This window comes from Oncorhynchus nerka, linkage group LG1 (genome assembly GCF_034236695.1).
Source record: "Oncorhynchus nerka isolate Pitt River linkage group LG1, Oner_Uvic_2.0, whole genome shotgun sequence".
NCBI classification, from domain to species: domain Eukaryota; kingdom Metazoa; phylum Chordata; class Actinopteri; order Salmoniformes; family Salmonidae; genus Oncorhynchus; species Oncorhynchus nerka.
The window spans coordinates 56,936,955-56,962,175 of record NC_088396.1 but is presented as its reverse complement, the minus strand read 5'-3'; the positions used below and the strand labels follow the sequence as shown (position 1 = coordinate 56,962,175).

Sequence of the window (25,221 nt, the reverse complement as noted above, 5' to 3'; positions counted from 1 at the left end):
TAATCTTAATTCTTACATGTTGTCATCATATCCTCCAAGAATGTTCTGAGGTCACTCGGGGTTGTCTTTGCGTGTGTCTCTCTCAGGAATCCTGAGCAGGAATCACAGGAATGTTTCAGTCATGGGACTGGCTCCACCTACATGAGGGAGTATATAATACAGGCCCAGGGGTTAGGGGATATCATTTCCCATCATGTTATTGTTGCTTCATGACGTTATGTTCATTTAACAGACACTCTCATCCATAGAGAACTCTCCACTCTCATCCATAGAGAACTCTCCACTCTCATCCATAGAGAACTCTCCACTCTCATCCAGAGAGAACTCTCCACTCTCATCCAGAGAGAACTCTCCACTCTCATCCAGAGAGAACTCTCCACAACTCTCCACTCTCATCCAGAGAGAACTCTCCACTCTCATCCAGAGAGAACTCTCCACTCTCATCCAGAGAGAACTCTCCACTCTCATCCAGAGAGAACTCTCCACTCTCATCCAGAGAGAACTCTCCACTCTCATCCAGAGAGAACTCTCCACTCTCATCCAGAGAGAACTCTCCACTCTCATCCAGAGAGAACTCTCCACTCTCATCCAGAGAGAACTCTCCACTCTCATCCAGAGAGAACTCTCCACTCTCATCCAGAGAGAACTCTCCCCTCTCATCCAGAGAGAACTCTCGCCTCTCATCCAGAGAGAACTCTCGCCTCTCATCCAGAGAGAACTCTCGCCTCTCATCCAGAGAGAACTCTCGCCTCTCATCCAGAGAGAACTCTCGCCTCTCATCCAGAGAGAACTCTCCCCTCTCATCCAGAGAGAACTCTCCCCTCTCATCCAGAGAGAACTCTCCCCTCTCATCCAGAGAGAACTCTCCCCTCCCATCCAGAGAGAACGCTCTCATCCAGAGCGACTTAGAGTATTGAATGAGTATATTTTGGGAATATTTCACAACACTAAATAAAGAGAGACCTAAGACGACAACATGTCATGTGTTGCTGCCTTGCCTACACAGCATGGTAGCAACACAACATGGTAGCAGCACAAAACATGGTTAAAAACATTATTGGGCCCAGACAACAGGACAAAGGGCAAGAAGGTAGAGACAACAATACATCACGCAAAGCAGCCACAACTGTCAGTAAGAATGTCCATGATTGAGTCTTTGACTGGAGAGATTGAGAAGGTAATTTGACTGCAGGAAAGGGCCACACACACACACACACACACACACACACAAACGTGTTAAATTATTAACTGTTTAAAAACAAACACAAAAAGAAGTGTATCGGTCCAGACCTATACAGGCCGTCGGTCTATAGGCTCTAAAAAATATATAAAATAGCCTAGAAATGAAAATAAAATAGCTCACAGACTAATTCTCATTACTCACACTTACAGAACTAGCTGGCTCCGCCTGGGGCGCGTTTGGGGGGTTGGCTCCGCCTGGGGCGCGTTTAGGGGTTGGCTCCCGCCTGGGGCGTTTGGGGGCTTGGCTCCGCCCGGGCGCGTTTGGGGGGGTTGGCTCCGCCCGGGGCCCGTTTGGGGGGGTTGGCTCCGCCTGGGGCCCGGCTCCGCCTGGGGCCCGTTTGGGGGGGGCTGACTCCGCCCGGGGCCCGTTTGGGGGGGCTGGCTCCGCCCGGGGCCCGTTTGGGGGGGCTGGCTCCGCCCGGGGCTCGTTTCGGGGGGCTGAGTGCAATGTCTTTCAGGTTGGTCTTGTGGAGGTGTACCTGGTCGTAGATCGGTCCAAATCCAGGGTGGGGTGATGAGCCAGGTAAACGTTGGGTTTTGAAGCACAGTCACAGGAAATGCTTCCATTCACATGCTGTATGGTGGCAGGATGAAAGTGTTTTTGTGGTAGCAGGCGGTAGATGGCCACTCGTGTTTTAGGGAAAGTGGAAGAAGCTGTCATGACGTTGGCCTGGGGGTAGGTTTATGACGGTCATGAATACTGGTAATCCAACCAGTTGAACATAATGCGTTGGTACTTAATGAATATGATGTCAGTTCGGTTGTCATCTGAGACATTCTCATCAATGATAGGATGACATAAACTGTACAGTGGAAAGTCTACACATGATAGTTATCAGATTCACATGGAATTCTTGTGCAATTTAAATGTTTGAATATGAAGTTATTTGTGAGGGGATGAAATGTGATTTTAGCTTCTAAAATTAGAGTTTTGGGTTTTCATGAGTGAATTATGCCCGACTCAGTGGCCCGCCCCTGTGAAGAGACTCATTATAAACTATGAAAACACACCCTTCTCCCTCCACCATATAAGCCCTTGATGAAAATGTAACTTCCTGTTCCGGGTACATTAGGATGACGATCCGATGTCAGAAGGATTCAGATAATAACTACAGAACGAAGCAAACCTCAGCGTGAGCTTTGGTTGCGAATGATATGAACTTTGAACTCTTATTCGCTAAAGAAGTGAGACATCCTAGCCGTTGAGTTAGAAACAGCAGCTGTAAATGTGGTCTAGGAAAGGACGGACGACCTATCCCGTCTACCACACAACGACGACACTAAAACGTTTCCCGTTCACCACCAGAGACACTCTTCAAAGTACTCTGTAGGGCAACACGGCCTTCCATCTACCACCAACCTATTGAAGCGCAGCTCAGAGTAAATATTTATTGCATTTTCCTTTTCCAAATGGGCGGTAATTTAGAATGCATAATATTCTGTATTTACGATAGAGTAGCTGCCTACGGCCCGATAGACATAGCTTCTCCCTTTGTTCTTCTGTCTTCCCGCTCTTTCACTCAAACCCAGCACATTTTCTTTGTGTAACCAGCTGTCATATCTGTTCCGTCCGCTAGGGACGTTTTCCTTTATGACATCATTTGTAATCAAGGTATGATTCATTCTGTGTATATGTAATTCTGTGTGATTAGTTGGGTATTTAGTAAATAAATAATTAAACCCAATTTTGTATTGCTGATTCAACTTGTTAGCCAGAGTTCGTGAAGATGACAAAGAATTTACAACTTTCAGATGAGACTGAAATAAGATGACAATTAATATTGACGTAAAATATTAAATATTAATATTAAAATATTGCTAGGTTTTTAAGAGTTTATTCGGAAGATAACAGCTCTATAGTCTTTCATGGTGCCCCGACTCTAGTTAATTACATTTACATGAGTAGCTCAATCAGGTAATATTAATTACGGAGAAATGATTTTATAGAATAGCATGTCATATTACTTAATCCGGCATGGCCAAAGACACGACAAACCATTTTCAATCACTCCCTTGGGTGCTGTGACTTTCCTAGTCGGTCCTCTGACAGCAGCTCCAGGACACGCCTAGTGTTTGGGCACAATAGTTTTGCCACTTTGTTTTCTCATTCATGTATTTTCCCATTTCAGTCTATAAGGAGCACTGGGTGTTTTGTAAGCAGTACAATCTGTGGCTTGTGTGTGTCCTCAGTGGGGGTTATCGGGGGTGGGGGCGGTCTGATGGGTTGGTGGTTGCTATCTTGTCTGTCCTGCCTGTAGTCTGGGTCTGCAGAGGGCTGTTCTGTTGGCTTATCTTGGGGGATGGCCAGGTCTCATGAGTTCTTCTTTGTCGCATCGCAGCTTTTGCCCATCCTCCTTCAGCTGGGCTTTTTCTTCACCCCCTCCTGTTGCTGTTCTTTTCACCAGAGTACAGACACCTCTCTCTGTCTGTCTCTGTCTGTCTCTCTGTCTGTCTCCTACATATACACACCTCTCTCTGTAGTTGAGGGGGTGTTGTGTTGGGGTCCGTGCTGTTTATCTCTGTCTGTAGTTGAGGAGGTATTGTGTTGTGGTCTGTGCTGTCTGTCTCTGTCTGTAGTTGAGGTTTTGGGGTCTGTGCAGTCTGTCTCTGTCTGTAGTTGAGGAGGTGTTGTGTTGGGGTCTGTGCTGTCTGGTGTTGAAATGCTGTAGGAGCTCTACCAGCTCCATCTCCAGTTGTGTGAATGTATCCCTCATATGAATGCTCCTTCTTTTTCCCTGGTTTTGATTATGTGAAGAGGTCGTCCTCTCTTTCTCTTTCACATGTATTTCTGTATTGTTTTAGTGATTTCACCATAGTGAAGGCTCAGGATTTCTGAGTATCTGTTTTTGGTTGGGTTTAGGTTTCTCAATTTCGTTCTTCATCAAACCATTTGTTGTTAATTTTCTTTGGTTGTCTGCTTGACATTTTTAGATGTTATAGGGAAAAGCAGTGCATTTGAGAAGTGTTCAAACCCCTTGACATTTAACACATTTTGTTAGGGTACAGCCTAATTAAGAAATGTATTAAATACTACTTTTTTCTCATCAATCTACACACAATACCCCATAATAACAAAGCAAAAACTGTTTTTTAGATTTATTTTTGCAAATAAACATAAACATACTTTATTTACTATTTATTTACTACTTTATTTACTATTTATTATTTAGTATTCAGACCCTTTGCTATGAGTCTCTAAATTGAGCTCAGGTGCATCCTGTTTCCATTGATCATCCTTGAGATGTTTCTACACTCTGACATAGCTCCAGAGTTCCTCTGTGGAGAGGGGCGAACCTTCCAGAAGGACAACCATCTCTGCAGCACTCCACCAATCAGGCCTTTATGGAGCTCTGTCAGAGTGACCATTGGGTTCTTGGTCACCTCCCATATCCAATCAATTGAATTTACTACAGGTTGAATCAAATCAAGTTGTAGAAACTACTCAAGGATGATCAGGCCAGACAGAAGCCACTCCTCAGTATAAGGCACATGACAGCCTGCTTGGAGTTTGCCAAAAAGAATCTAAAGGACTCTCAAACCATTTTTATTTTTATTTTACTAGGCAAGTCAGTTAAGAACAAATTCTTATTTACAATGTTCAGGGGCAGAACGACAGATTTGTACCTTGTCAGCTCGGGGGTTTGAACTTTCAACCTTCCGGTTACCAGTCCAACGCTCTAACCACTAGGCTACCCTGCTTCCCCATGAGAAACCAGATTCTCTGGTCTGATGAAAACGAAGATTCAGGCCAAAGAGTTCAATGCCAAGCGTCACATCTGGAGGAAACCTGCTACCATCCCTACGGTGAAGCATGGTGGTCTGATGAAACCAAGAATTAACTCAAGCATCACCTTGATAAAAACCTGCTCCAGACTGGGGTGAAGGTTCACCTTCCAACAGGACAACAACCCTAAGCACACAGCCAAGACAACGCAGGAGTGGCTTCAGGACAAGTCTCTGAATGTCCTTGAGTGGCCCAGCCAGAGCCCGGACTTGAACCTGATCTAACATCTCTGGATAGACCTGAAAATAGCTGTGCAGCGACACTCCCCATCCAACCTGACAGAGCTTGAGAGGATCTGCAGAGAAGAATGGGAGAAACTCCCCAAATACAGGTGTGCCAAGCTTGTCGACCAATCATTTTGTTGTTTGTTTTTGTCGGGCACAGCCCTAGTGTGTGCATGTTTTGTGTTCTGTATTCAGTTTGACTTCTCCTGCAGGTTTCCATTGATCCCCATACAGCTGGGTCTGTCTGCTGCCACTCCCACTACATGCATATTCATTAGCTCCAGGCTAAACAAAGCTCCGAGTGTTTGTCCAGCTCTATAGCTGCCTCAGGTACTCCACAGGGTAGTGGAGATGTTTCCCTCAGAACCCTGAGTGTCTGTCCAGCTCTATAGCTGCCTCAGGTACTCCACAGGGTAGTGGAGATGTTTCCCTCAGAACCCTGAGTGTTTGTCCAGCTCTATAGCTGCCTCAGGTACTCCACAGGGTAGTGGAGATGTTTCCCTCAGAACCCTGAGTGTTTGTCCAGCTCTATAGCTGCCTCAGGTACTCCACAGGGTAGTGGAGATGTTTCCATCAGAACCCTGAGTGTTTGTCCAGCTCTATAGCTGCCTCAGGTACTCCACAGGGTAGTGGAGATATTTCCCTCAGAACCCTGAGTGTTTGTCCAGCTCTATAGCTGTCTCAGGTACTCCACAGGGTAGTGGAGATGTTTCCCTCAGAACCCTGAGTGTTTGTCCAGCTCTATAGCTGCCTCAGGTACTCCACAGGGTAGTGGAGATGTTTCCCTCAGAACCCTGAGTGTCTGTCCAGCTCTATAGCTGCCTCAGGTACTCCACAGGGTAGTGGAGATGTTTCCCTCAGAACCCTGAGTGTTTGTCCAGCTCTATAGCTGCCTCAGGTACTCCACAGGGTAGTGGAGATGTTTCCATCAGAACCCTGAGTGTTTGTCCAGCTCTATAGCTGCCTCAGGTACTCCACAGGGTAGTGGAGATGTTTCCATCAGAACCCTGAGTGTTTGTCCAGCTCTATAGCTGCCTCAGGTACTCCACAGGGTAGTGGAGATGTTTCCCTCAGAACCCTGAGTGTTTGTCCAGCTCTATAGCTGCCTCAGGTACTCCACAGGGTAGTGGAGATGTTTCCCTCAGAACCCTGAGTGTTTGTCCAGCTCTATAGCTGCCTCAGGTACTCCACAGGGTAGTGGAGATGTTTCCCTCAGAACCCTGAGTGTTTGTCCAGCTCTATAGCTGCCTCAGGTACTCCACAGGGTAGTGGAGATGTTTCCATCAGAACCCTGAGTGTTTGTCCAGCTCTATAGCTGCCTCAGGTACTCCACAGGGTAGTGGAGATGTTTCCATCAGAACCCTGAGTGTTTGTCCAGCTCTATAGCTGCCTCAGGTACTCCACAGGGTAGTGGAGATGTTTCCCTCAGAACCCTGAGTGTTTGTCCAGCTCTATAGCTGCCTCAGGTACTCCACAGGGTAGTGGATATGTTTCCCTCAGAACCCTGAGTGTTTGTCCAGCTCTATAGCTGCCTCAGGTACTCCACAGGGTAGTGGAGATGTTTCCATCAGAACCCTGAGTGTTTGTCCAGCTCTATAGCTGCCTCAGGTACTCCACAGGGTAGTGGAGATGTTTCCCTCAGAACCCTGAGTGTTTGTCCAGCTCTATAGCTGCCTCAGGTACTCCACAGGGTAGTGGAGATGTTTCCCTCAGAACCCTGAGTGTTTGTCCAGCTCTATAGCTGCCTCAGGTACTCCACAGGGTAGTGGAGATGTTTCCCTCAGAACCCTGAGTGTTTGTCCAGCTCTATAGCTGCCTCAGGTACTCCACAGGGTAGTGGAGATGTTTCCCTCAGAACCCTGAGTGTTTGTCCAGCTCTATAGCTGCCTCAGGTACTCCACAGGGTAGTGGAGATGTTTCCCTCAGAACCCTGAGTGTTTGTCCAGCTCTATAGCTGCCTCAGGTACTCCACAGGGTAGTGGAGATGTTTCCCTCAGAACCCTGAGTGTTTGTCCAGCTCTATAGCTGCCTCAGGTACTCCACAGGGTAGTGGAGATGTTTCCATCAGAACCCTGAGTGTTTGTCCAGCTCTATAGCTGCCTCAGGTACTCCACAGGGTAGTGGAGATGTTTCCCTCAGAACCCTGAGTGTTTGTCCAGCTCTATAGCTGCCTCAGGTACTCCACAGGGTAGTGGAGATGTTTCCCTCAGAACCCTGAGTGTTTGTCCAGCTCTATAGCTGCCTCAGCCACACTGGAGCATTGATGCTGACAGTTGATGATTGACTCGTGCAAATACAGATTGTTACAAGTTCTGACTAAAATACATCTGTATTTACAATTAGATTGATCAGTATGGATGCTATAATAACACTATAAAACAATTAGATTGATCAGTATGGATGCTATAATAACACTATAAAACAATTAGATTGATCAGTATGGATGCTATAATAACACTATAAAACAATTAGATTGATCAGTATGGATGCTATAATAACACTATAAAACAATTAGATTGATCAGTATGGAAACGTATAATAACACTGCAACAATTAGATTATTTAAAAAAAAATGGCTTTCTCCTGACTGAACCCTCTGTGTGTGTGTGTGTGTGGTCTGTCCGTCCTCTGTCTAATATGGGATGGGTTGCTGCCGGGTGACTATCAACCAGAGGGAGTGGGGGTCTGGCAGGAAGCCAATCTTTTGTCCTGATTCCCGACCTAGCTGTTAATGGCCTGTAATTGTCCCGACTCCCGACCTAGCTGCTATTGTTCCGACTCCCGACCTAGCTGCTATTGTTCCGACTCCCGACCTAGCTGCTATTGTCCCGACTCCCGACCTAGCTGCTATTGTCCCGACTCCCGACCTAGCTGCTATTGTCCCGATCTAGCTGCTATTGTCCCGACCTAGCTGCTATCGTCCCGACCTAGCTGCTATCGTCCCGACCTAGCTGCTATCGTCCCGACCTAGCTGCTATCGTCCCGACTCCCGACCATTGTCCCGACCTAGCTGCTATCGTCCCGACCATTGTCCCGACCTAGCTGCTATCGTCCCGACCATTGTCCCGACCTAGCTGCTATCGTCCCGACCATTGTCCCGACCTAGCTGCTATCGTCCCGACCATTGTCCCGACCTAGCTGCTATCGTCCCGACCATTGTCCCGACCTAGCTGCTATCGTCCCGACCATTGTCCCGACCTAGCTGCTATCGTCCCGACCATTGTCCCGACCTAGCTGCTATCGTCCCGACCATTGTCCCGACCTAGCTGCAATCGTCCCGACCATTGTCCCGACCTAGCTGCAATCGTCCCGACCTAGCTGCTATCGTCCCGACTCCCGACCATTGTCCCGACCTAGCTGCTATCGTCCCGACCATTGTCCCGACCTAGCTGCTATCGTACCGACCTAGCTGCTATCGTCCCGACTCCCGTCCTAGCTGCTATCGTCCCGGCCTAGCTGCTAGTGTTCCGACTTTTGACCTAGCTCCTAGTGTCCCGTCCTAGCTCCTAGTGTCCCGTCCTAGCTCCTAGTGTCCCGTCCTAGCTCCTAGTGTCCCGTCCTAGCTGCTATCGTCCCGGCCTTGCTGCAATCGTCCCGGGCCTTGCTGCAATCGTCCCGGCCTTGCTGCTATCGTCCCGGCCTTGCTGCTATCGTCCCGGCCTTGCTGCTATCGTCCCGGCCTTGCTGCTATCGTCCCGGCCTAGCTGCTATCGTCCCGGCCTAGCTGCTATCGTCCCGGCCTAGCTGCTATCGTCCCGGCCTAGCTGCTATCGTCCCGGCCTAGCTGCTATCGTCCTGCCTAGCTGCTAGTGTTCCAACTCCTGACCTAGCTCCTAGTGTCCCGACCTAGCTCCTAGTGTCCCGACCTAGCTGCTAGTGTACCGACCTAGCTGCTAGTGTCCCGACCTAGCTGCTAGTGTCCCGACCTAGCTGCTAGTGTCCCGACCTGGAGAGGTAGGCTGAGGGGGGAGTTGGACAGGTAGGCTGAGGGGGGAGTTGGACAGGTAGGCTGAGGGGGGAGTTGGACAGGTAGGCTGAGGGGGAGTTGGACAGGGAGGCTGAGGGGGAGTTGGACAGGGAGGCTGAGGGGGAGTTGGACAGGGAGGCTGAGGAGGGAGTTGGACAGGGAGGCTGAGGAGGGAGTTGGACAGGGAGGCTGAGGAGGGAGTTGGACAGGGAGGCTGAGGAGGGAGTTGGACAGGGAGGCTGAGGAGGGAGTTGGACAGGGAGGCTGAGGAGGGAGTTGGACAGGGAGGCTGAGGAGGGAGTTGGACAGGGAGGCTGAGGAGGGAGTTGGGAGGGAATGGAGGCTGAGGAGGGAGTTGGGAGGGAATGGAGGCTGAGGAGGGAGTTGGGAGGGAATGGAGGCTGAGGAGGGAGTTGGGAGGGAATGGAGGCTGAGGAGGGAGTTGGGAGGGAATGGAGGCTGAGGAGGGAGTTGGGAGGGAATGGAGGCTGAGGAGGGAGTTGGGAGGGAATGGAGGCTGAGGAGGGAGTTGGGAGGGAATGGAGGCTGAGGAGGGAGTTGGGAGGGAATGGAGGCTGAGGAGGGAGTTGGGAGGGAATGGAGGCTGAGGAGGGAGTTGGGAGGGAATGGAGGCTGAGGAGGGAGTTGGGAGGGAATGGAGGCTGAGGAGGGAGTTGGGAGGGAATGGAGGCTGAGGAGGGAGTTGGGAGGGAATGGAGGCTGAGGAGGGAGTTGGGAGGGAATGGAGGCTGAGGAGGGAGTTGGGAGGGAATGGAGGCTGAGGAGGGAGTTGGGAGGGAATGGAGGCTGAGGAGGGAGTTGGGAGGGAATGGAGGCTGAGGAGGGAGTTGGGAGGGAATGGAGGCTGAGGAGGGAGTTGGGAGGGAATGGAGGCTGAGGAGGGAGTTGGGAGGGAATGGAGGCTGAGGTGGGAGTTGGGAGGGAATGGAGGCTGAGGAGGGAGTTGGGAGGGAATGGAGGCTGAGGAGGGAGTTGGGAGGGAATGGAGGCTGAGGAGGGAGTTGGACAGGGAGGGAATGGAGGCTGAGGAGGGAGTTGGACAGGGAGGGAATGGAGGCTGAGGAGGGAGTTGGACAGGGAGGGAATGGAGGCTGAGGGGGGAGTTGAACAGGGAGGCTGAGGAGGGAGTTGGACAGGGAGGCTGAGGAGGGAGTTGGACAGGGAGGGGAGGGAAGCTGAGGAGAACTTGTTTCAGGTGATGTACCTGCTGCAGTAAAACTAACTACCTGTTGTGTCTCTGTGTTTCAGGTGATATACCTGCAGCAGGGGGAGCTGAGCAGAGACAAGGTGTTTCCTATGCACCCCACCAGTATTAATGGAGTAGAGGACATGTCTACTCTGGCAGAACTACATGAGGCTGCCATCATGTACAACCTTTACCTGCGCTACCAGAAGGACTGCATCTATGTAAGACAGTGTTATAGTCCAACCCTCCCAGACAGACATTATCTATGTAAGATACTGTTATAGTCCAACCCTCCCAGACAGACATTATCTATGTAAGATACTGTTATAGTCCAACCCTCCCAGACAGACATTATCTATGTAAGATACTGTTATAGTCCAACCCTCCCAGACAGACATTATCTATGTAAGACAGTGTTATAGTCCAACCCTCCCAGACAGACATTATCTATGTAAGATACTGTTATAGTCCAACCCTCCCAGACAGACATGATCTATTATCTATGTAAGACAGTGTTATAGTCCAACCCTCCCAGACAGACATTATCTATGTAAGACAGTGTTCTAGTCCAACCCTCCCAGACAGACATGATCTATGTAAGACAGTGTTATAGTCCAACCCTCCCAGACAGACATTATCTATGTAAGACAGTGTTATAGTCCAACCCTCCCAGACAGACATTATCTATGTAAGATACTGTTATAGTCCAACCCTCCCAGACAGACATTATCTATGTAAGACAGTGTTATAGTCCAACCCTCCCAGACAGACATTATCTATGTAAAATACTGTTATAGTCCAACCCTCCCAGACAGACATTATCTATGTAAGATACTGTTATAGTCCAACCCTCCCAGACAGACATTATCTATGTAAGATACTGTTATAGTCCAACCCTCCCAGACAGACATTATCTATGTAAGACAGTGTTATAGTCCAACCCTTCCAGACAGACATTATCTACTGTATGTAATATACTGTTATAGTCCAACCCTCCCAGACAGACATGATCTATGTAAGATACTGTTATAGTCCAACCCTCCCAGACAGACATTATCTATGTAAGACAGTGTTATAGTCTAACCCTTCCAGACAGACATTATCTATGTAAGATACTGTTATAGTCCAACCCTCCCAGACAGACATTATCTATGTAAGATACTGTTATAGTCCAACCCTCCCAGACAGACATGATCTATTATCTATGTAAGATACTGTTATAGTCCAACCCTCCCAGACAGACATTATCTATGTAAGACAGTGTTATAGTCTAACCCTTCCAGACAGACATTATCTATGTAAGATACTGTTATAGTCCAACCCTCCCAGACAGACATTATCTATGTAAGATACTGTTATAGTCCAACCCTCCCAGACAGACATGATCTATTATCTATGTAAGATACTGTTATAGTCCAACCCTCCCAGACAGACATTATCTACTGTATGTAATATACTGTTATAGTCCAACCCTCCCAGACAGACATGATCTATGTAAGATACTGTTATAGTCCAACCCTCCCAGACAGACATTATCTATGTAAGACATTATTATAGTCCAACCCTCCCAGACAGACATGATCTATGTAAGACAGTGTTATAGTCCAACCCTCCCAGACAGACATTATCTATGTAAGACAGTGTTATAGTCCAACCCTCCCAGACAGACATTATCTATGTAAGATACTGTTATAGTCCAACCCTCCCAGACAGACATGATCTATGTAAGACAGTGTTATAGTCCAACCCTCCCAGACAGACATTATCTATGTAAGACAGTGTTATAGTCCAACCCTCCCAGACAGACATTATCTATGTAAGACAGTGTTATAGTCCAACCCTCCCAGACAGACATTATCTATGTAAGATACTGTTATAGTCCAACCCTCCCAGACAGACATTATCTATGTAAGACAGTGTTATAGTCCAACCCTCCCAGACAGACATTATCTATGTAAGATACTGTTATAGTCCAACCCTCCCAGACAGACATGATCTATGTAAGACAGTGTTATAGTCCAACCCTCCCAGACAGACATTATCTATGTAAGACAGTGTTATAGTCCAACCCTCCCAGACAGACATTATCTATGTAAGACAGTGTTATAGTCCAACCCTCCCAGACAGACATTATCTATGTAAGACAGTGTTATAGTCCAACCCTCCCAGACAGACATTATCTATGTAAGACAGTGTTATAGTCCAACCCTCCCAGACAGACATTATCTATGTAAGATACTGTTATAGTCCAACCCTCCCAGACAGACATTATCTATGTAAGACAGTGTTATAGTCCAACCCTCCCAGACAGACATTATCTATGTAAGATACTGTTATAGTCCAACCCTCCCAGACAGACATGATCTATTATCTATGTAAGACAGTGTTATAGTCCAACCCTCCCAGACAGACATTATCTATGTAAGACAGTGTTATAGTCCAACCCTCCCAGACAGACATTATCTATGTAAGATACTGTTATAGTCCAACCCTCCCAGACAGACATGATCTATGTAAGACAGTGTTATAGTCCAACCCTCCCAGACAGACATTATCTATGTAAGACAGTGTTATAGTCCAACCCTCCCAGACAGACATTATCTATGTAAAATACTGTTATAGTCCAACCCTCCCAGACAGACATTATCTATGTAAGACAGTGTTATAGTCCAACCCTCCCAGACAGACATTATCTATGTAAGACAGTGTTATAGTCCAACCCTCCCAGACAGACATGATCTATGTAAGACAGTGTTATAGTCCAACCCTCCCAGACAGACATTATCTATGTAAGACAGTGTTATAGTCCAACCCTCCCAGACAGACATTATCTATGTAAGATACTGTTATAGTCCAACCCTCCCAGACAGACATTATCTATGTAAGACAGTGTTAAGACAGTTATAGTCCAACCCTCCCAGACAGACATTATCTATGTAAGACATTATTATAGTCCAACCCTCCCAGACAGACATTATCTATGTAATATACTGTTATAGTCCAACCCTCCCAGACAGACATTATCTATGTAAGACAGTGTTATAGTCCAACCCTCCCAGACAGACATTATCTATGTAAGACATTATTATAGTCCAACCCTCCCAGACAGACATTATCTATGTAAGATACTGTTATAGTCCAACCCTCCCAGACAGACATTATCTATGTAAGACAGTGTTATAGTCCAACCCTCCCAGACAGACATTATCTATGTAAAATACTGTTATAGTCCAACCCTCCCAGACAGACATTATCTATGTAAGACAGTGTTATAGTCCAACCCTCCCAGACAGACATTATCTATGTAAGACAGTGTTATAGTCCAACCCTCCCAGACAGACATTATCTATGTAAGACAGTGTTATAGTCCAACCCTCCCAGACAGACATTATCTATGTAAGATACTGTTATAGTCCAACCCTCCCAGACAGACATTATCTATGTAAGACAGTGTTATAGTCCAACCCTCCCAGACAGACATTATCTATGTAAGACATTATTATAGTCCAACCCTCCCAGACAGACATTATCTATGTAAGATACTGTTATAGTCCAACCCTCCCAGACAGACATTATCTATGTAAGACAGTGTTATAGTCCAACCCTCCCAGACAGACATTATCTATGTAAGACATTATTATAGTCCAACCCTCCCAGACAGACATTATCTATGTAAGATACTGTTATAGTCCAACCCTCCCAGACAGACATTATCTATGTAAGACAGTGTTATAGTCCAACCCTCCCAGACAGACATTATCTATGTAAAATACTGTTATAGTCCAACCCTCCCAGACAGACATTATCTATGTAAGACAGTGTTATAGTCCAACCCTCCCAGACAGACATTATCTATGTAAGACAGTGTTATAGTCCAACCCTCCCAGACAGACATTATCTATGTAAGACAGTGTTATAGTCCAACCCTCCCAGACAGACATTATCTATGTAAGATACTGTTATAGTCCAACCCTCCCAGACAGACATTATCTATGTAAGATACTGTTATAGTCTAACCCTCCCAGACAGACATTATCTATGTAAGACAGTGTTATAGTCCAACCCTCCCAGACAGACATTATCTATGTAAGACAGTGTTATAGTCTAACCCTCCCAGACAGACATTATCTATGTAAGACAGTGTTATAGTCCAACCCTCCCAGACAGACATTATCTATGTAAGACAGTGTTATAGTCCAACCCTCCCAGACAGACATTATCTATGTAAGACATTATTATAGTCCAACCCTCCCAGACAGACATTATCTATGTAAGATACTGTTATAGTCCAACCCTCCCAGACAGACATTATCTATGTAAGACAGTGTTATAGTCCAACCCTCCCAGACAGACATTATCTATGTAAGACATTATTATAGTCCAACCCTCCCAGACAGACATTATCTATGTAAGATACTGTTATAGTCCAACCCTCCCAGACAGACATTATCTATGTAAGACAGTGTTATAGTCCAACACTCCCAGACAGACATTATCTATGTAAAATACTGTTATAGTCCAACCCTCCCAGACAGACATTATCTATGTAAGACAGTGTTATAGTCCAACCCTCCCAGACAGACATTATCTATGTAAGACAGTGTTATAGTCCAACCCTCCCAGACAGACATTATCTATGTAAGATACTGTTATAGTCCAACCCTCCCAGACAGACATTATCTATGTAAGATACTGTTATAGTCTAACCCTCCCAGACAGACATTATCTATGTAAGACAGTGTTATAGTCCAACCCTCCCAGACAGACATTATCTATGTAAGACAGTGTTATAGTCCAACCCTCCCAGACAGACATTATCTATGTAAGACAGTGTTATAGTCCAACCCTCCCAGACAGACATTATCTATGTAAGACATTATTATAGTCCAACCCTCCCAGACAGACATTATCTATGTAAGATACTGTTATAGTCCAACCCTCCCAGACAGACATTATCTATGTAAGACAGTGTTATAGTCCAACCCTCCCAGACAGACATTATCTATGTAAGACATTATTATAGTCCAACCCTCCCAGACAGACATTATCTATGTAAGATACTGTTATAGTCCAACCCTCCCAGACATACATTATCTATGTAAGACAGTGTTATAGTCCAACCCTCCCAGACAGACATTATCTATGTAAAATACTGTTATAGTCCAACCCTCCCAGACAGACATTATCTATGTAAGACAGTGTTATAGTCCAACCCTCCCAGACAGACATTATCTATGTAAGACAGTGTTATAGTCCAACCCTCCCAGACAGACATTATCTATGTAAGACAGTGTTATAGTCCAACCCTCCCAGACAGACATTATCTATGTAAGATACTGTTATAGTCCAACCCTCCCAGACAGACATTATCTATGTAAGATACTGTTATAGTCTAACCCTCCCAGACAGACATTATCTATGTAAGACAGTGTTATAGTCCAACCCTCCCAGACAGACATTATCTATGTAAGATACTGTTATAGTCCAACCCTCCCAGACAGACATTATCTATGTAAGACAGTGTTATAGTCCAACCCTCCCAGACAGACATTATCTATGTAAGACAGTGTTATAGTCCAACCCTCCCAGACAGACATTATCTATGTAAGACAGTGTTATAGTCCAACCCTCCCAGACAGACATTATCTATGTAAGACAGTGTTATAGTCCAACCCTCCCAGACAGACATTATCTATGTAAGATACTGTTATAGTCCAACCCTCCCAGACAGACATTATCTATGTAAAATACTGTTATAGTCCAACCCTCCCAGACAGACATTATCTATGTAAAATACTGTTATAGTCCAACCCTCCCAGACAGACATTATCTATGTAAGACAGTGTTATAGTCCAACCCTCCCAGACAGACATTATCTATGTAAGACAGTGTTATAGTCCAACCCTCCCAGACAGACATTATCTATGTAAGACAGTGTTATAGTCCAACCCTCCCAGACAGACATTATCTATGTAAGATACTGTTATAGTCCAACCCTCCCAGACAGACATTATCTATGTAAGACAGTGTTATAGTCCAACCCTCCCAGACAGACATTATCTATGTAAAATACTGTTATAGTCCAACCCTCCCAGACAGACATTATCTATGTAAGACAGTGTTATAGTCCAACCCTCCCAGACAGACATTATCTATGTAAGACAGTGTTATAGTCCAACCCTCCCAGACAGACATTATCTATGTAAGACAGTGTTATAGTCCAACCCTCCCAGACAGACATTATCTATGTAAGATACTGTTATAGTCCAACCCTCCCAGACAGACATTATCTATGTAAGATACTGTTATAGTCTAACCCTCCCAGACAGACATTATCTATGTAAGACAGTGTTATAGTCCAACCCTCCCAGACAGACATTATCTATGTAAGATACTGTTATAGTCAACCCTCCCAGACAGACATTATCTATGTAAGACAGTGTTATAGTCCAACCCTCCCAGACAGACATTATCTATGTAAGACAGTGTTATAGTCCAACCCTCCCAGACAGACATTATCTATGTAAGACAGTGTTATAGTCCAACCCTCCCAGACAGACATTATCTATGTAAGACAGTGTTATAGTCCAACCCTCCCAGACAGACATTATCTATGTAAGACAGTGTTATAGTCCAACCCTCCCAGACAGACATTATCTATGTAAGACAGTGTTATAGTCCAACCCTCCCAGACAGACATTATCTATGTAAGACAGTGTTATAGTCCAACCCTCCCAGACAGACATTATCTATGTAAGATACTGTTATAGTCCAACCCTCCCAGACAGACATTATCTATGTAAAATACTGTTATAGTCCAACCCTCCCAGACAGACATTATCTATGTAAAATACTGTTATAGTCCAACCCTCCCAGACAGACATTATCTATGTAAGACAGTGTTATAGTCCAACCCTCCCAGACAGACATTATCTATGTAAGACAGTGTTATAGTCCAACCCTCCCAGACAGACATTATCTATGTAAGACAGTGTTATAGTCCAACCCTCCCAGACAGACATTATCTATGTAAGATACTGTTATAGTCTAACCCTCCCAGACAGACATTATCTATGTAAGATACTGTTATAGTCTAACCCTCCCAGACAGACATTATCTATGTAAGACAGTGTTATAGTCCAACCCTCCCAGACAGACATTATCTATGTAAGACAGTGTTATAGTCCAACCCTCCCAGACAGACATTATCTATGTAAGACAGTGTTATAGTCCAACCCTCCCAGACAGACATTATCTATGTAAGACAGTGTTATAGTCCAACCCTCCCAGACAGACATTATCTATGTAAGACAGTGTTATAGTCCAACCCTCCCAGACAGACATTATCTATGTAAGACAGTGTTATAGTCCAACCCTCCCAGACAGACATTATCTATGTAAGACAGTGTTATAGTCCAACCCTCCCAGACAGACATTATCTATGTAAGATACTGTTATAGTCTAACCCTCCCAGACAGACATTATCTATGTAAGATACTGTTATAGTCTAACCCTCCCAGACAGACATTATCTATGTAAGACAGTGTTATAGTCCAACCCTCCCAGACAGACATTATCTATGTAAGATACTGTTATAGTCTAACCCTCCCAGACAGACATTATCTATGTAAGACAGTGTTATAGTCCAACCCTCCCAGACAGACATTATCTATGTAAGACAGTGTTATAGTCCAACCCTCCCAGACAGACATTATCTATGTAAGATACTGTTATAGTCCAACCCTCCCAGACAGACATTATCTATGTAAGACATGATTTAAAAACGGATTATTGCAATTTTTTTAGAGTCATTACTGAATCTCCTCTCTCCACTGTCTCCTCTCCTCTCTCCACTGTCTCCTCTCCTCTCTCCACTGTCTCCTCTCCTCTCTCCACTGTCTCCACTGTCTCCTCTCCTGTCTCCACTGTCTCCTCTCCTGTCTCCACTGTCTCAGACCAATATAGGCTCTATCCTAGCAGCTGTGAACCCCTACAAGCAGATCCCAGGTCTGTATGACCCAGCAGCAGTAGACCTGTATAGTAGACACCACCTGGGAGAGCTGCCCCCTCATATCTTCGCTGTGGCCAACGAGTGTTACCGCTGTCTCTGGAAAAGACACGACAGCCAGTGTGTTCTCATCAGGTCAGTTCACCAGGGCCTTGGGGACATAGCATTAACTAGTAGCTACTGTAGAGTCACAAGAGACCAGACACACACACTGTTCTCATCAGGTCAGTTCACCAGTGCCTTGGGGACATAGCATTAACTAGTAGCTACTGTAGTCACAAGAGACCAACACGTAGTTTTAATACATGGTATTTTTTAAATAGATTTAATGTATGTTCGTAGTGCAGGATTGGAGCCTCATATTGAAGAGAGATGTTACATTATACACACAATACCCCGTAATGACATCACAATACCCCGTAATGACATCACAATACCCCGTAATGACATCACAATACATCACAATACCCCGTAATGACATCACAATACCCCATGATGACATCACAATACCCTTCAATGACATCACAATACCCCGTAATGACATCACAATACCCCGTAATGACATCACAATACCCCGTAATGACATCACAAAACCCTTCAATGACAAAGCGAAAACAGGTTTTTAGAAATGTTCGCAAAAACTGAAATATTACATTTACATAAGTATTCAGACCCTTCACTCAGTACTTTGTTGAAGCACCTTTGGCAGCAATTACAGCCTCGTGTCTTCTTGGGTATGATGTTACAAGCTTGGCACACCTGTATTTGGGGAGTTTCTCCCATTCTTCTCTGCAGATCCTCTCAATCTCTGTCAGGTTGGATGGGGAGTGGCGCTGCACAGCTATTTTCAGGTCTCTACAGAGATGTTCAAGTCCAGGCTCTGGCTGGGCCACTCAAGGACATTTAAAGACTTGTCCCGAAACCACTCCTGCGTTGTCTTGGCTGTGTGCTTAGGGTCGTTGTCCTGTTGGAAGGTGAACCTTCGCCCCATTCTGAGGTCCTGAGCTCTCTGGAGCAGGTTTTCATCAAAGATCTCTCTGAACTTTGCTCCGTTCATCTTTCCCTCAATCCTGACTAGTCTCCCAGTCCCTGCCGCTGAAAAACATCCCCACAGCATGATGCTGCCACCACCATGCTTCACCGTAGGGATGGTGCCAGATTTCCTCCAGACGTGATGCTTGGCGTTCAGGCCAAAGAGTTCAATCTTGATTTCATCAGACCAGAGACCACCTTTGGGTGCCTTTTGGCAAACTCCAAGCGGGCTGTTATGTGCCTTTTACTGAGGAGTCTGGCCACTCTACCATGAAGGCCTGATTTGTGGAGTGCTTCAGAGATGGGGGAACAGAAGGACAACCATCTCCACAGAGGAACTCTGGAGCTCTGTCAGTAACCATCAGGTTCTTGTTCACCTCCCTGACCAAGACCCTTCTCCCGGGCGGCCAGCTCTAGGAAGAGTCTTGGTGGTTCCAAACTTCTTCCATTTAAGAAAGATGGAGGCCACTGTGTTCTTGGGGACTTTCAATACTGCAGAAAGATGGAGTCCACTCTGTTCTTGGGGACCTTCAATACTGCAGAAAGATGGAGGCCACTGTGTTCTTGGGGACCTTCAATACTGCAGAAAGATGGAGTCCACTGTGTTCTTGGGGTCCTTCAATACTGCAGAATGATGGAGGCCACTGTGTTCTTGGGGACCTTCAATACTGCAGACATATTTTTCTTTCCCTTCCCCAGATCTGTGCCTCGACACAATCCTGTCTCTGAGCTGTACGGACAATTCCTTCGACTTCATGGCTTGGTTTTTGCTCTGTTATGCACTGTCAACTGTGGGACCTTATATAGACAGGTGTGTGCCTTTCCAAATCATGTCCAATCAATTGAATTTACCACAGTTGGACTCCAATCAAGTTGAAGAAACATCTCAAGGATGATCAATGGAAACAGGATGCACCTGAGCTCAATTTCTCATAGCAAAGGGTCTGAATACTTATGTAAATAAGTTATTTCTGTTTTTCATTTTAATACATTTTTAAACATTTCTAAAAACCTGTTTTTGTTTTGTCATTTTAGAACAAGCAGAATGTGGAATTGGTCAAGGAGTCTGTATACTTTCCAAATGCTCTGTGTCTGTCTCCGGTATGGAGTCATATCTGTCTGTCTCCGGTATGGAGTCATATCTGTCTGTCTTCGGTATGGAGTCATATCTGTCTGTCTCCGGTATGGAGTCATATCTGTGTCTGTCTCCGGTATGGAGTCATATCTGTGTGTCTGTCTCCGGTATGGAGTCATATCGCTCTGTGTCTGTCTCCGGTATGGAGTCATATCTCTCTGTGTCTGTCTCCGGTATGGAGTCATATCTCTCTGTCTCCGGTATGGAGTCATATCTCTCTGTCTCCGGTATGGAGTCATATCTCTCTGTCTCCGGTATGGAGTCATATCTCTCTGTCTCCGGTATGGAGTCATATCTGTCTGTCTCCGGTATGGAGTCATATCTGTGTCTGTCTCCGGTATGGAGTCATATCTGTGTGTCTGTCTCCGGTATGGAGTCATATCGCTCTGTGTCTGTCTCCGGTATGGAGTCATATCTCTCTGTGTCTGTCTCCGGTATGGAGTCATATCTCTCTGTCTCCGGTATGGAGTCATATCTCTCTGTCTCCGGTATGGAGTCATATCTCTCTGTCTCCGGTATGGAGTCATATCTCTCTGTCTCCGGTATGGAGTCATATCTCTCTGTCTCCGGTATGGAGTCATATCTCTCTGTCTCCGGTATGGAGTCATATCTCTCTCTGTCTCCGGTATGGAGTCATATCTCTCTGTCTCCGGTATGGAGTCATATCTCTCTGTCTCCGGTATGGAGTCATATCTGTCTGTCTCCGGTATGGAGTCATATCTGTGTCTGTCTCCGGTATGGAGTCATATCTGTGTGTCTGTCTCCGGTATGGAGTCATATCGCTCTGTGTCTGTCTCCGGTATGGAGTCATATCTCTCTGTGTCTGTCTCCGGTATGGAGTCATATCTCTCTGTCTCCGGTATGGAGTCATATCTCTCTGTCTCCGGTATGGAGTCATATCTGTCTGTCTTCGGTATGGAGTCATATCTGTCTGTCTCCGGTATGGAGTCATATCTGTTTGTCTCCGGTATGGAGTCATATCTGTGTCTGTCTCTGGTATGGAGTCATATCGCTCTGTGTCTGTCTCCGGTATGGAGTCATATCTCTCTGTGTCTGTCTCCGGTATGGAGTCATATCTCTCTGTCTCCGGTATGGAGTCATATCTCTCTGTCTCCGGTATGGAGTCATATCTCTCTGTCTCCGGTATGGAGTCATATCTCTCTGTCTCCGGTATGGAGTCATATCTCTCTGTCTCCGGTATGGAGTCATATCTCTCTGTCTCCGGTATGGAGTCATATCTCTCTGTCTCCGGTATGGAGTCATATCTCTCTGTCTCCGGTATGGAGTCATATCTGTGTCTCTGTCTCCGGTATGGAGTCATATCTGTGTCTCTGTCTCCGGTATGGAGTCATATCTGTGTCTCTGTCTCCGGTATGGAGTCATATCTGTGTCTCTGTCTCCGGTATGGAGTCATATCTGTGTCTCTGTCTCCGGTATGGAGTCATATCTGTGTGTCTGTCTCCGGTATGGAGTCATATCTGTCTGTCTCTGTCTCCGGTATGGAGTCATATCTGTCTGTCTCTGTCTCCGGTATGGAGTCATATCTGTCTGTCTCTGTCTCCGGTATGGAGTCATATCTGTCTGTCTCTGTCTCCGGTATGGAGTCATATCTGTCTGTCTCTGTCTCCGGTATGGAGTCATATCTGTCTGTCTCTGTCTCCGGTATGGAGTCATATCTGTCTGTCTCTGTCTCCGGTATGGAGTCATATCTGTCTGTCTCTGTCTCCGGTATGGAGTCATATCTGTCTGTCTGTCTCCGGTATAGAGTCATATCGCTCTGTGTCTGTCTCCGGTATGGAGTCATATCGCTCTGTCTCCAGTATGGAGTCATATCGCTCTGTGTCTGTCTCCGGTATGGAGTCATATCGCTCTGTGTCTGTCTCCGGTATGGAGTCATATCGCTCTGTGTCTGTCTCCGGTATGGAGTCATATCGCTCTGTGTCTGTCTCCGATATGGAGTCATATCTGTCTGTCTCCGGTATGGAGTCATATCTGTCTGTCTCCGGTATGGAGTCATATCTGTCTGTCTCCGGTATGGAGTCATATCTGTGTCTGTCTCCGGTATGGAGTCATATCTGTGTGTCTGTCTCCGGTATGGAGTCATATCGCTCTGTGTCTGTCTCCGGTATGGAGTCATATCTCTCTGTCTCCGGTATGGAGTCATATCTCTCTGTCTCCGGTATGGAGTCATATCGCTCTGTGTCTGTCTCCGGTATGGAGTCATATCGCTCTGTGTCTGTCTCCGATATGGAGTCATATCGCTCTGTGTCTGTCTCCGATATGGAGTCATATCTGTCTGTCTCCGGTATGGAGTCATATCTGTCTGTCTCCGGTATGGAGTCATATCTGTCTGTCTCCGGTATGGAGTCATATCTGTCTGTCTCCGGTATGGAGTCATATCTGTCTGTCTCCGGTATGGAGTCATATCTGTCTGTCTCCGGTATGGAGTCATATCTGTCTGTCTCCGGTATGGAGTCATATCTGTCTGTCTCCGGTATGGAGTCATATCTGTGTGTCTGTCTCCGGTATGGAGTCATATCGCTCTGTGTCTGTCTCCGGTATGGAGTCATATCTCTCTGTGTCTGTCTCCGGTATGGAGTCATATCTCTCTGTCTCCGGTATGGAGTCATATCGCTCTGTGTCTGTCTCCGGTATGGAGTCATATCGCTCTGTGTCTGTCTCCGGTATGGAGTCATATCTGTCTGTGTCCGGTATGGAGTCATATCTGTCTGTCTCCGGTATGGAGTCATATCTGTCTGTCTCCGGTATGGAGTCATATCTGTCTGTCTTCGGTATGGAGTCATATCTGTCTGTCTTCGGTATGGAGTCATATCTGTCTGTCTCCGGTATGGAGTCATATCTGTGTGTCTGTCTCCGGTATGGAGTCATATCGCTCTGTGTCTGTCTCCGGTATGGAGTCATATCTCTCTGTCTCCGGTATGGAGTCATATCTCTCTGTCTCCGGTATGGAGTCATATCGCTCTGTGTCTGTCTCCGGTATAGAGTCATATCGCTCTGTGTCTGTCTCCGGTATAGAGTCATATCGCTCTGTGTCTGTCTCCGGTATGGAGTCATATCTGTGTGTCTGTCTCCGGTATGGAGTCATATCTGTGTGTCTGTCTCCGGTATGGAGTCATATCTGTGTGTCTGTCTCCGGTATGGAGTCATATCTGTGTGTCTGTCTCCGGTATGGAGTCATATCTGTGTGTCTGTCTCCGGTATGGAGTCATATCTGTGTCTGTCTCCGGTATGGAGTCATATCTGTGTCTGTCTCCGGTATGGAGTCATATCTCTCTGTCTCCGGTATGGAGTCATATCTGTGTGTCTGTCTCCGGTATGGAGTCATATCTGTGTGTCTGTCTCCGGTATGGAGTCATATCTGTCTGTGTCTGTCTCCGGTATGGAGTCATATCTGTCTGTGTCTGTCTCCGGTATGGAGTCATATCTGTCTGTCTCTGTCTCCGGTATGGAGTCATATCTGTCTGTCTGTCTCCGGTATGGAGTCATATCGCTCTGTCTCCGGTATAGAGTCATATCGCTCTGTCTCCGGTATGGAGTCATATCGCTCTGTGTCTGTCTCCGGTATGGAGTCATATCGCTCTGTCTCCAGTATGGAGTCATATCGCTCTGTGTCTGTCTCCGGTATGGAGTCATATCGCTCTGTCTCCAGTATGGAGTCATATCGCTCTGTGTCTGTCTCCGGTATGGAGTCATATCGCTCTGTCTCCAGTATGGAGTCATATCGCTCTGTGTCTGTCTCCGGTATGGAGTCATATCTCTCTGTCTCCGGTATGGAGTCATATCTCTCTGTCTCCGGTATGGAGTCATATCTCTCTGTCTCCGGTATGGAGTCATATCTCTCTGTCTCCGGTATGGAGTCATGTGTCTCTGTCTCCGGTATGGAGTCATGTGTCTCTGTCTCCGGTATGGAGTCATGTGTCTCTGTCTCCGGTATGGAGTCATGTGTCTCTGTCTCCGGTATGGAGTCATGTGTCTCTGTCTCCGGTATGGAGTCATATCTGTGTCTCTGTCTCCGGTATGGAGTCATATCTGTGTCTCTGTCTCCGGTATGGAGTCATATCTGTGTCTCTGTCTCCGGTATGGAGTCATATCTGTGTGTCTGTCTCCGGTATGGAGTCATATCTGTGTGTCTGTCTCCAGTATGGAGTCATATCGCTCTGTCTCCAGTATGGAGTCATATCGCTCTGTCTCCAGTATGGAGTCATATCGCTCTGTGTCTGTCTCCGGTATGGAGTCATATCGCTCTGTGTCTGTCTCCGGTATGGAGTCATATCTGTCTGTCTCCGGTATGGAGTCATATCTGTCTGTCTCCGGTATGGAGTCATATCTGTCTGTCTCCGGTATGGAGTCATATCTCTCTGTCTCCGGTATGGAGTCATATCTCTCTGTCTCCGGTATGGAGTCATATCGCTCTGTGTCTGTCTCCGGTATAGAGTCATATCGCTCTGTGTCTGTCTCCGGTATAGAGTCATATCGCTCTGTGTCTGTCTCCAGTATGGAGTCATATCTGTGTGTCTGTCTCCGGTATGTAGTCATATCTGTGTGTCTGTCTCCGGTATGGAGTCATATCTGTGTGTCTTTCTCCGGTATGGAGTCATATC

At 46.2% G+C, this 25,221-nt stretch overlaps 1 protein-coding gene across 1 annotated transcript in view; it reads left to right on the top strand.

Moving 5' to 3' along the window:
- The window catches only part of myo10l3 (myosin X, like 3), a 250,853-nt gene that overhangs the window by 39,208 nt on the left and 186,424 nt on the right, over positions 1 to 25,221 (top strand). Inside the window, exons 3-4 of the mRNA XM_065019717.1 lie at positions 10,487 to 10,645; positions 18,380 to 18,567. Of these exons, the coding sequence (XP_064875789.1) occupies positions 10,487 to 10,645; positions 18,380 to 18,567 (347 nt within the window). The remainder of the gene's footprint in view (positions 1 to 10,486; positions 10,646 to 18,379; positions 18,568 to 25,221) is intronic.